At 39.5% G+C, this 13814-nt stretch overlaps 1 protein-coding gene across 11 annotated transcripts in view; it reads right to left on the bottom strand.

The window, feature by feature from the left end:
* The window catches only part of RBM6 (RNA binding motif protein 6), a 56615-nt gene that overhangs the window by 33701 nt on the left and 9100 nt on the right, over positions 1-13814 (bottom strand). For all 11 annotated transcript variants that reach the window (XM_083488652.1, XM_083488653.1, XM_083488654.1 and 8 more), the window contains exon 6: positions 5832-5905. In XM_083488652.1, coding sequence (XP_083344778.1) covers positions 5832-5905 — 74 coding nt within the window. The remainder of the gene's footprint in view (positions 1-5831; positions 5906-13814) is intronic.

Genomic DNA, 13814 nt, shown 5'->3' with positions numbered 1-13814 from the left:
AGCAAAAGGCAAATATTTTTCTCATGCAATTCTCCTAACATTGTCCAACTTGTATTATGCCAACTTCTCACGTATTTGACCCTAGTGACATTTTTTTAAAATTCCATTATATTTATGTCCTGTTTTTCCATGCTATATACAACACTGTCAAAAGGTAGCTTTAAAACAATGAAACCACCGCAAAACATAAAAGAGTATAAGTAGCCACATTAATAGGACACAATAGTCAAAGATTAAAAGGTTAGTGGGGGGGAAATGGCCTTAGCTGTGGACCTGCACGAAAGTAGGGAAGGAGTCCAGAGCTTTCACCAGGGACAGCATTCAACCATCTAGGCACTACCAGAAAGAAGGCCCTATCTCTGCTGCTCACCTACCATACCTCTGATAGCAATGGGATATACAGACAAGGGCTTTTTACTGTGTCTTTAACACTCAGACAGGAGAGTATGACACTTAAAATATCCTGGTCTTAGGCCCGCCCCCCGTTACAAACTTGTTTCTCAGCTCAATTCAGGTTGATTGCACAGTGGTACCTCGGGTTACAGACACTTCAGGTTACAGACTCCGCTAACCCAGAAATAGTACCTCGGGTTAAGAACTTTGCTTCAGGATGAGAACAGAAATCGCGTGGCGGCGCAGCAGCAGCAGCAGGAGACCCCATTAGCTAGAGTGGTACCTCAGGTTAAGAACAGCTTCAGGTTAAGAACAGACCTCCAGAGCGAATTAAGTTCTTAACCTGAGGTACCACTGTATTAACTAAAGTCCTCAAGGGCCTATTTTTTCCTTGTTGATGGTGCACTCCCTCAGGAGTAAATCTGCTATTTAAGAGGGAAGGCACATGCTAGTAGTGAGCGAGCAGGAGCAAATAACTGACAGAGCCAGAGAAAAAACTGTTTTGGATTAACTAGCCCAGAATACCACTGCCCTGCTTCAATTTTCACCATGGCTATCTCAGATTAAAATTCCCAATCCTAAATGCCACTGGGGAAGGAACAAAAAGCAAGAAAGGAACTGGTGGGGGTGGAAGAATGGGCCATCTTCAGATGATGTCAGGGGCTGTGCTTACATGGCAACTAATGGAGATGTTGTAAGATGGGACAAGCTGCATTCTGAGATCCCATCCTGAAGACCACTTTTACCAGTGGATGAGGCTGCCCACCTGTCAATCATACCTCATCACCATGGCATCAGGTGAACCACTTAGCCCTGCTATGGCTGGGGATTGTCTGCACAATGGAGTTCCCACTGAGAAATCCTAGCCACTTGGTGCCAACAAAATTAGCTGCAGGAGCAACTTGTCGTCTCACACTGTTTTCCACAGTAGTTCCATAGATATCACAAGGATACCCAAATAAATGCTCAGTCTGAGACCTCAGATGCACATAAATGAAGCTCTTTACTGGAAAAAGATATTGGGCTGTAACTTATGATGCCTTGTACTAGTGGAAAGTGCTTCTGCTCATGCAAGTTGGGCCATCCAGTTTTTAGTATTTCCTCCTCCCCATGACAGCCTTCCATGCCATATCCCACGTTTTCAAGAGAGTTCCCCAACCTTTAGGAGCAGCATAGAAGGCATGGAATGGAGCTGGCAGGATCAATCCCAAAAAGATAATGTACCCCTCTATACACAATCATGTGCTTTCTGCTAGTGCAAAACCGCTGCTGGATACTTCAGCTAACAAGTGAATGTGCCACAGACTGCACATAACAAGTAAAAGAAGAACTGCAAGAATTGCAGCCACACACTTCACCAACCTTTCTTCCCAATAAAGTTCTCTTCCTTTTATGTCACAACTGGTCAAACATATCATAGATGAGCTGCTGGCCTCAATGTTTCATCCTTAAGTCAATGCTCTAAATTGACTTAAATTGCCTGCACACCATCAGTGGTTCATGGACCACAGTTAAGAACCACTCTTGGCAAAGGGCTTCAAACTTAACATGAATCAGACCTCACAGGAAAGATAAGAGAACATATTTTGTGGTTCTTCTACAGTTCCTTATCCAGCTCATTCTAATGATTTATCAATGATCCAGAAAATGGTAAGAGAAAGATCTGCCTGTGCTTACAGCTACTTAACTACTGTGAGAAATTGAAAACACTTATCAATTTGGTTGATGGAATTTATAGCCTTTGTATTACAAGGGCTATAACTAACTTGAAATGGATCACCCAACTCAGGCATAGCAAATAAACCTTGTAACACAACCTTGTGTCAGCTCAGTTGTTTCACTGACTGGCAACAGTATCACGACAACTATACTAATGCCATCATCTAATACAAATATTCTTCAGTTTTCAATCACAGGTAATCTATGCTTAAAATAAATGGCAGACATTGGCTATTTTAGAATAGGAACCAAGACAAGGCAGAACTGGCAGCATTTTAATCTTCCTTGGCTCCTGGTGACTATAAAGAAAAAAGCGCATGAATACTCTGGATAGCTGAGATTTTGAAAATTAATACAGGTTGCTCCCTCTGTCCCACACAGGGAGCTAAACATGTCCTCAAAATGAAATAACCTTTTGAAATAATTGAATTCTTCAATTAAAAAAAATGGCATACTCAGTAATTTTCTATTAAGAAGAAATGCTAAATTCTTTCCTTTTCAAGGCTGTTGTCTGAAGAAGGAAGGAGCCAGTTCATTAACTCTGAAGTCATTTTGGTAGTGAGATAACAATTCAGCTTCGTGTATGCAGGCGATGCAAACTAGATAAGACACATTACTTTATCCACCTCTTCCCTACCTAAAAAGGCATCTCACCCCAAATGGACAGCAGCAACATACTAACAGAGAAAGTGATGTCAAAACCAAATGACAAGACAACTGACAACAGACCACCATGAAAGTCATGGTATTAAAATTTTACAAATATCACACAGTGGGTGTTCTATCAGTGAGAACAGGAGACACATTCAATTATCGTTTGCTTTACTCATTTCTCTACCCTGAATTAAATGGCAATGCACTTGCAGCAACAAGAGTGCCTGGAATGCCAAATAAATCCCTCTGGTGACAAGGACAACAGTAACCCTGTGGATTTCACCATCATCAACAGATCCTGCTTAGTAGCCCCCTGCTCCTGTCGCCTGGGCGCCTTCACCGATATGGCCAGACACTGAATAAATTTCTGGGCTTTTCTCTGTATCTTAATAGGAGAGGTTCTAAAACTCTCCTGGTACATTAAAAAAACCAGCATATTTTAACTGGTTTTGCTACAGCAGTCCAAACTGGCAGAAGACAGTACATTGGGCATACTTCCTACATTGGGCATACTTCCTACAAAAAGTAAAGTAGCTTTTTGAGGGTGAGGGGTCTTCATGTACAATACGTCAAAGAGAAATTCTGCCCTGATATAGAGCACACACCCACACACATGAACTCTACAGTTAATGAACAGGCAGAAGCTGAACCTGGTCAATCCTGAGTCAGAAAGCATCCAAAAATTATAAATCAAAAGTTGATCCAAAGGAAGGGAAGGGGCTCTGCAGTATGCCCTCTGCTTATGTTTGGCGGTTAACCTTGTGCCAGTGCTTTTTTGAGCCATATGTACACAAGAGCCACTGCTCAGATTAATTTGGGACTCTCTGCGGAATAAGAAGCTTTAATGGGGGGAAGCTTGTTTGTGGCTGCACGGCTACTGGAAACAACATCTGAGGTTGCTGCAGCTTAAGTGAGATGAAGAATAAACAGGGAAACTGTTTCCAGGCCACTGGTGAAAGAGACATGTGGGTTTTGAAAATAAAACCTTGTTGGTGGGCAGCACTGTGGTAAATGCCAATCATATTTAACACAAATCTAAACTATGCTACCAAAACAGCTAATCAGATCTCTGTGGGAAGCCTGCAAGTTGAACCTGAGCCAAACAGCACTTTCCCCACTTATCACTTTCGCTAACTGGCATTCAGAGGTCTATCGCCTCAGGTAGTTGGGTTAACACAGCCATTGTATCTAGTAACTATTGATAGCCTTATCCTCCTTGAATTTGTCTAATCTTCTTCTAATGTCATCCAAATTTGTTGCCATCACTTCCTCTTTTGGGGTAGTTATCTTTTGTTATCTGTTCAGAATAGGATGAACTATATAATGGTATAAATGCAAATAAGAAGAAGAGAAAAAGACCTAGCTACAGTTCAGAATAAAGCTGCAGACAGACTACTGGAACAGCAGCTATGAAATGCTGCTAAAGGTATAAGGAATTCTTATTCCAAAGTAATATTTCAAATTCAGTCGTGATTGAGAATTTATGGAACATCTGAAAGAGTTAAGAAACAACCCCCCTACCAAGAACTACAGAGCTTATGTATGTTATGTTTTACATTGCCAAGTCACTTTGAGACTTTTTAATGTACAAAGTGACTGATAAATGGTTAATAATAATGAAGTATCATCTTCCTTATTGGTTAAGCCAATTTTGAAGAAGGAAAGCAAATTCATATTCTGAGTTATAATCAGGCTTATATATAGTGCTGCCCTGAGTTTTTGAGCTACGGGGGGACTGTAAACAAAAAAAGGATGGGCAATGCCAATATCTAGAAGGACAATCCATAGATTCTACAAAAATAGGATGCTGTCAGAAAATAACTACAACATTCAAATGGCTGTTTTACTTTAATATGTATAAACAGGTACCTGACAGCTGTTGGAACAGGGAAGCACTCTGGTCATTATATCTGATAATCATGTTATGAGAACAGATTCGTGGCGAGGATTCCTAAATTTCATTTCTCAAATTACTGGGTATAAATCATCACATTTAGCATCAATCTGTTCACTGAGATTACCCAGACACAGTGTTTCCAGCTTCCATTATTTTTGTGAGAAAATCACTTCTAGAATCGTAGCAGCCAGAAACTGGAAGACATTTCTCAAGCTGGATATGAAGAACTGAGTAACAAGAAATAAGAATTTACTATGTAAAAATAGTTGAGAATTTGATCAATTTCTTAAAAGTGGGGGGAAACATAGGGCTTATTTTCTAAAATTTCCAAGCCATGGGTATTATTGTAAGATCAATTTTCTGCTATAATTGACTACTTTTTATTTATAGCACACACTCTCTCTCTCTCTCTATATATATATATATAAACACCTAGCCAAAGATATAATTTGGAGCTATGCTAGCGACTTTCTATTTCTAAGAAAATGTTAAGACATTCAGATTAACCAGGTGCAGCTGGAACAGGCCAGACTTCTCTTATGCAGCTCCAACTTGCATAAAAATATAAATATGAGTACTCAAGGAAACAGACAAAGCCCGCCCCTCCAACCAGATGAAAACACATAGACAAATGAGGCATGCAAATTGGATTTTTCACTCAGAGCTGCATATTAGTGGTCTAGCCCATGAATACACGTAGAGGGGTGTGTGTGAGTCTGCACTCCCAAGAGCATATTCAAACATAACTATTTTGCTTAGAGGAAGTACAGATTTTCATTTTACTGTACAATCAAGAAAGTGAAACATCTGACATTAGCAGTTTAGCTACTGTCACTTGAAATCTACCACATATACAAGCTCATAAGAACAACCACCAGAACTGGAAACCTTTCCTTAACTACCACACTTGGAAACTATCAAGCCTGCAAAGCATGCACAACTTGAGAGGCAGACTATTTAGGGAAAAAATGAACTTAAGTTCTTTCTGTGGAACATTAAGCCTCTCCAGATTTCTGCAATACATCAGCATATTGGCTGTTACGCTGTACAGTTTTTTTGGGGGGGAAGACTTTCTCTGAATCTTTATTTTAAAAAAAAATCACTAGGTGTCAACCCTCCCCACAAAAATATTCTTCTAGCAGCATTTTCGACCGAAGTGTAAAGCAACCTGGTTGGCTTCCATGCAGGCGATGGCCTCTTCCAAGAGGGAAAACTCCACGCAGATATAGCCATAGTCGTAACCTGGGGACAGCATTTAAATACAGACGGGATTTGCGTTAGTGCCAGAAAGCCACAATTTCAGTACCCAGTTTCCCCTTCCCTTCAGCACACACCCATTTACCGCCACCCTATGCTCCCCATAAAACAAAACAAAGGCAATTGTAAAATTCAGTAGGCAATGTGGGTTTCCATTAAAAAGCCAACAAAAGTGTAAAGGGCTCATTCTCCTAGAAATTAAGGAGACACTGAACACTACAGAGTTACACTTATTAAAAAAGCATAACACCCATCTCAAAAGTCCAGGCAGCAGAGTCTGGTTTCAGTGGCATCATTTCAACCCTTGTGAAACCAAGAAGTCAAAGTGCTTAAGTTTTTGTTAATTTTTTACTACAGTAATAGTATTAGTCTCAGAATCTTTTTCACCCCAAGTGAAGATCATTTATTTAACCCTTTTGATTTTGATTTTTAAACTGATCTAATGCAGTTCTAAAACACTGCAAGGAAATTAACAAGACTACCCTAAAATGTTAATGTTCCTGTCTTCACAGGTAGTCCAAGTTAAAGGACAAGCAATTATTTTTTTGGAGGGGTCCATTTGTAATCTCTTTAACCATATTGTAAAATGGTTAGTTAACCATATTCCACTAATAGAATAGTATTTTCTAGTGATGAAAGTTATTTCAAGAAGCGATGCACCCATCTGCCTGAAACGGAGGCCAGAAGGGTACATAAAGATGTCCTTACCTCAAAATTATCAAGGATTCATAACCATCTAAATTAATACCAAGGCTTACTCAAGGGAAGATGTGTCACTTTAAGCAGGGAACAGTGTGCAAAGTTTCCAAGGCTGAAACTGCAAGAACTGGTTTGCAATGGAATAATTCACAATGAAACAAAAATAAAACATTTTGTTTTGACTGCTTCATCTACTCAGATGCTTCAGTTCTTTTCACAAATAATACGAAACATAAACATTATGTACTAACTCTGTCCGATCTGGTACTGCAGATAGAACAAATTAAGGCAACAGAAGGCCTTGTGTAGCACAGATAAGTAACTGGCACAGGAGTATGAATAGATTTTGTTTTTGTTTTTTCTTTAAAGAAAACAAGCAAACAAATACCAGAAACTCTATGTGACACACACACACACACACACACAGTGGCGTAGCGTGGGGGGTGCAGGGGGGGCCGGCCGCACCGGGCGCAACATCTGGGGGTTAGGGTTAGGGGGCGCAAATCCATGGGTTAGGGGGCGCAAATCCATGGGTTAGGGGGTGCAAATTACTTGCCTTGCCCCGGGTGCTGACAATCCACGCTACGCCACTGCACACACACACACATCATCTTTGTATATCAGGAGATATCCACCTTCCTCTGCCATGAAATCACTGGAAAGATGCTGTGTCCTAAAACTAGTTTGCAATGCTTCGGTCTCCTTATCACTCAGCGCTGAACTTTTTACAGGTAGCATAGGGATGTGTGATATAAGAACCTATGGAATTTGGCTAAGCTGGGGGAAAGAAAGAACACATCAATTACTGGGGGTTGGAGGATCCAGAACATTTCTATGCCATCTGGTGGGATTTTCTTTCTTATGCTTTGGACCTTGATGATCAAGATTCACCATCTACGTCAGCTCAGGACATATGGATGACTTGAGTTATATTAGTTTCTTACCATTTCCTTTTCTTACTATTTATTGCTTCTTTTGCTTTCTATATACTATGATGTAATACCCTGCTAGTGCACTTTTGGGTTGTTAATAATGTCAATGATGATTATTTTTTAAGCAGCATTCCATAATGTACAACAACATTTATCCATATTGTGATGTCATCACATTGTATGTTGTGTGTCCATCCCTAACCAATATTATTGGTGGCGGCTGTTAAGCAAATTTACAGCAAGAGGATGTCATGACATAACTTGCTACACAACTGAAGGGCAGAATATTTAAAGGAGATGTCATATTCAGCAGTATCTCCATGTCACTAATAACTTAAATTTTGGCTAACAGTGTTAGATTTTATCTATTTCCTCGGGGGGGGGGGGAGACCAGCAGATTGAGTAATTCCCATGCCCATGTATCTGGAAGATAAACTGCTGAATTCTGCACAATCAATTAAGCAGCTTTATAAAGGTTTCTTGAAGGCAAAACTACATTTTATTTTATTTTTATTTAACAGAATTTATATGCTGCTTGATTGTAAACAAAACCTCTAAAAACAGTCTCATGCTATCTGTCTACCTACTTATAGTGTGAAAATTTGCATTCTAGTGAAATACGTTTGCAAGCAGCAGATTTTCCTCTGCCTCCACACACCCCAGCAATACAGCTGCCATCAGGTAAAGATACTAGGGGAAAAGATTGTACAGATCTATAAATTCCCAATTGGAAATTTGTGACACATTTTTACCACAAGACTAACTGTTGTGACTTTCTATTAGAAACAAACACTAATGCTGAAATTAATCATATTCTACACAAACGATAGATAATGCCTTCTGTCATTAAATCTATTTTTACTTCCATGTACTGCGACAATCTCCCACTTTAAGATCTTAATAAAAATAAAATGTTTATTTATTAGACCTCTCACAAGGCCAGCAAGAGTTGCATGCAATTTTAATGAGTTTATATTTTAATTTACACTGAAATATGGAAATAGTTTTCTTTTATCCCAATAACCCTGAAGTATATGTTAGGTTGGCTTCTCACAGCCTGTCCAACGCCACTTGGTAAGCTTTGTGACCAAGCAGCGATTTTCAAGCTCATTCTCTGCCATACAAATTCAGTACTATCCACACAGCACTCCGAACAGATTTCGCAGCAATTCAAAGCAGGATGAAGATGACAATTGCCTCAAACTTTCTATGTACTGCCTATTTGGATTTTGGTTTAAGCATATTTTTTTTAAATTTATTTGCTTATTAACAGGATTTTTAGACTAGGTTTCACTTTTCAAAAATACCAAAGCGGTTCAAATCATAACACACAAAACCTTAAAAAAACCCAGTAAGTCACAGTAAAAACATCACAATAAATAAAAACAAGTTTTCATAACAACGTCACAGTAGCCAACGGCAACAGGAAACAACACTAGCAATCAGGAAAAGTTCATGGCAGGCAACATGCCACCTTCAGTGCCCACCAAATCTGAACAGAAAAAGCGTTCTACAAGGTAAGCGCCACAACAGAAAAGGCCCTTCTCCAGGTGCCCACCAAATAGATATTTGTAGGCTGAGCCGCAGTAAGGAGGGCCCCTTCAGCAGACAGTAATGACTGGGTCAGTCTATAGGGGATATCCATGTCTTGAGCTACTCAGGGCTTTAAAGGCCAACACTAACAGCTTAAATTTGGTTCAGTAACTGATCAGCAGCCAGTGCAGTTCTTTCCACACAGATGCTGTGGGTGAAACAGGAGACTCCACTCAGCAGTGTAGAAACCACTCTTCGCTAACTACAGATTTTGAACCAAACCTAACAGCAACCCAGAGATTGCATAATAGCAATCCAACCTAGAAGTTATGAACACATGGATCACAGCAAGTAGTTTATCCCCATCCAGAACCCATTGTAACTGGTGCATCAACCTAAGATGGTGAAGGGTGCTCCTTACCACAGAGGTTAGTTGAGCCACAGTAACCAAGAGCACACCCAGACTACGTATCTGCCCCTTTTTAGGGTAAGTGCAACATCAGCCTCAATTCCCAGACCCAGGAACCACCTATGCACAGTGCCTCAATCTTGTCAAAATTCAGCTTCAGATTACGGGCCCTCACCTGGCCCACCACTGCATTCAGACCAGTCTATGTCAAGTACTAGACTAAAACACATCAGAGAACTAATTCATTGCTCCAAATCTCCTAATGACCACTCCCAACAACGTCATACAAATGTTTTGGATCATGGTAGGGGCCTAAGGTTAAACTCCACAATATCCATATGTTCCCTATTTGGTCTCTTCCCCACTCCATACTAGCTATTTTTTTAAAACAACAAGTTGTTGTCAACAACAACAACTTGCTTAGTTTGTGCTCAGAAGTTCATGGCAGGGAAAACCTCAAAAAAGTGTTAAGTTAACTATACAGAGGTATGAATTTCTCTAATGGTGACTATCATCTTACATATCTTTCTTTCTAAACACATATTTATCACAGTCATCACTGGTATTTGAGCTTATGGGTGTTTTACATAAAGGTTCAGATTGGTCTATGCATTATCGGCATAGCAGATTGCTGGAAATGGCCTCCATACAATAGCTTACACTTGACTATATGTAACTCACCATATCATTTTTAATAAATTGAGAGATAAGGATTCAGTTCAGACATAATGGTTATTGGCCAGAGAATTGATCACATGACTGCACACTCCCTCCTAGTCCCTTGGCTTGCATTCATAGAACCTGGCTTATTTAAGCCATAATTATCCATGATATCAACAAACAAAGAAAAAGAAACTGTGGTTTAACCTCTTATTTAAAAAATAGGACATGAAATTTTGTATGCAGAAATTACATCTCATGTAATTTCTATGAAATTGAAACCATGGAACTGTGGTTTGATGAAACAAATGGAATATGGCTCTGTCTTAACTATATTTCAGACAAATGGCAACACTGGGAGTTTGGCTTTTTAAAAAAGAAACTTATATTCAATAATTTATTTAGTTTTAGACTTGATGACCACATTATTCTTGGGAGTTAACAAGCAATCACAATGCTGGCTAGAAAACGAAGTGACTTGCTCACAAGCTCATTTACTGGATATGATGGGACTGGTCAGCATTATTAGAGACAACCTACTCCATAAAATATTTCTTGACTCATATGAAACAAAAGGCCATATGTCCAATTTCAAGCTGCCTGCAATAAAAATGACATTAAGTTCTCTTTTCCTGTGATGTACATACCCTAAATAGGGGAAATGAGATGCTTCAATGCACTAAGGCACGAACTGAAAAACCATCCCACCTCTCCCCCAAATTACTCATATACAGTGGTACCTCTGGATGCGAACGGGATCCGTTCTGGAGCCCTGTTTGCATCCTGAAGCGAACACAACCCGCGCCTGCGCGTGCACATGTGTGTGACGTCATTTTGAGCTTCTGTGCATGCGGTGATACCTGGAAGTAATGTGTTCCGTTACTTCCGGGTCGCCGCGGAGAGCAACCCGAAAATGCTCAACCCGAAGCATATTTAACCCAAGGTATGACTGTACAGATCTCTTCTTCTCTTTGAGCTTCAAATCATCAACCGTCTACCATCATGCTCAAATCCTCTAGCTTGCTTAAACATCCTGTCAGATCTAGGCTGCCAAAATATATGGCAGAACACAGACTGAATTATAACTAGTCAAATCCCAGAAACAAGAGCATGAAATTGATCATGTATGATGTGGCTAGGTGAAGTGTGCATCCTTAAGAGAAGTAAGAACAAATATCTTATGTCACGTTATCAGAGAGGATAGATTCGGGCTATACTTGCTCACTTTTCACATGGAGACTTACAGTTGCTATCTGGTCACATCAACATAGCATACCTGCCTAAAGAGGCTACATGAATTATGAACTAAATATGCCATGTTTTCAACAAGCTGCAAACTCCCTGCCTACCAGAACTTTAGCATGCATTACACAGAGGAAACTCAGTTCCACATGCAACTATTTTCTCATTGAGTTAGAAAAATATCAGGGAAGCCAAAGATGAGGGGGAGAATTCAGTTATGGCAAAAACGGGTAAGAGAAGGACTGAATGAAGATCTTTCATCGAACAGATATAACCTGTAATACTCACTATAACCTAAAGTATTCACCAAACCTTATTTGTTAAATTTATATTCCACCTTTTCATATATATTTTTTAACAAGGCAGCTAACATGACAAGTTCTCAATCCACAGGGATTGTGATAGATAGTGAACTTTTTACAAACTCTTGCACAAACTCTACCTTCATGCCACCCCTTCAGGGTTTACCTCCTGATAAACCGCCCCAAGCATCAGTACAAACATCAAATCATAGTTGCAAAATACGTATCTCAAAGTGCTTTCAGTTGCTTGTAATTCAAGAACACATTTGACTATCAAAATATGAACATAATTCAAATATTTTCTTCCCTTTCTACATCCTATCATTTTCAAAATATTTAGATTTATTGCTCTGACAAATATATAAGGTGGCTTAAAATAGAATTTTCTTCCCAGAAAACCTAGATGTCTGTAGAATACAGAACTTTCTCTGCACCCAGAATCCCCTCTATATATTATTTTTTTCTGCTGTATTGCAGCAGCACACAGAACATGGCATTCAATTTAGTTTTGGCTGAAAGCTCTGTAAATGGTTGACAGGATTTCTCAGCTCCCTAGTTTGGGCACAGCTTCTCAAGCAGTGCTGAGGACTGTTGGAAATCAAATCCCACCAGGCACATTTGTAATTCCCCGCCCCCCCCCCCAACGTCACAATCCAAAGAGAAGTTACACCTTGATACAAATCAAACACATATTTTATGCCTGCTTATACATACCAGATTGCTAAAATAAATTTCTCTCCTCTAAATTCTGTTTTACTAATGATTTAGTGAACTTTTCATTCAGTGTAGTTACTCATGAAACGGAACTCAACCCTACTTTATCCCAATTCTCTATTTCCCAACATACTTGTCAGAAACATAAACACTGGGATTCAACTCCAAGGATTTGTTTTTCAGCTCAAAGGGTTTGCTTCAAACATTTCAAAAAGAAATCAGTTGACACCGAAAGTAAAACAAAACAACACACACCTATGCTTTAATTCTAGTTTTTCATTACGATGCTGTATTGTTTTTAACTATTTACTACTAGCAGTCAACCTCTCTGGGAGTAGAAATACAGAAGGGTGTGAAATTATCATTTCCAAATAAATATTTTATAGTAAATATTTCTTTAATTATTATATTTTTTAAAAAATCATAAATCTGAATAGAATCTTGTTGTAAACAGCAATACATAAAGGAAGCAGAGAAGCACGGATCATATGATTTCCCTCCCAGTTAGGGGTTATTACGCTGGATGGCCTCTTTGTCACTGCGATTAAGAACACTGTAGGGAGAATCTCCATATATTGACAAATGTTTGTATCCAGCAGAACAGACTTACTTAAACTACTCAGACTTAACAGCAGAACATGGGGTGATTTTCAACTAAATAATTGTGTAAACAGAACACTTCTGCTTGCACAATGGATCTTTCTCCTTACACGCACCCCATGCCAGCATCAAATCTGCTCCAGAGGCCTGGGGAAACCCATAGAACAGATTTAGGAGACATAGGGAGGAGAGGTGGAGGACAGAATGTTTGCCTAAGTGCTATATTGAATTTCACCCCATGGTTTGGCATCACAAAAACAAGCCTTAAGCTTTCACTCTGCTTCCTATCCCCACATGAGAAAATAAGTAACTTCCAGCCATGATCTGCATCAAACCACTATTTGCAGTTTTGCCCAAACATTAAACTATGGATTTACTGCAAGCGATGTTCAACTCATAGTTTGCAAACCTGGCTTACAGGCATTTTGCAGAAAGCTTCATTTGCTGGGTTCAGACAAACTGCAAATTGTGCTTTGCCTAAAACGGTGATAAGAAACTTCTGATCTCCATGTGCAAACGAAGGAGGAACTGCATGATGCTAAGGTACATGTTCAGAGTGCCAATGATGGCCTGCTGTTACATCTCCTCACAGCCCCCCAGTTTCCTTCACAGAAGCAGCCCTAATAGCACAAAGACACTGCTCTTTATACACCAAGTTCAAAAAGCAGTTTGAATTTTGCTTCGCTTTAAACTGATGCAAAGTCTCCAAACAGATTCTGTACTCAGGATATTGAAAGCAGTTTGGAGGTACTCCAAGAACAACTTCTGAAAAGAAAAATTTGCAACTTTGTGGATATTTTCAG

Source organism: Podarcis liolepis, assembly GCF_965112155.1.
Source record: "Podarcis liolepis genome assembly, chromosome: 2".
In the NCBI taxonomy this organism is placed as follows: Eukaryota; Metazoa; Chordata; class Lepidosauria; order Squamata; family Lacertidae; genus Podarcis; species Podarcis liolepis.
Note: the sequence above shows the minus strand (reverse complement) of the source record. Positions and strands in the feature narration are given on the sequence as shown.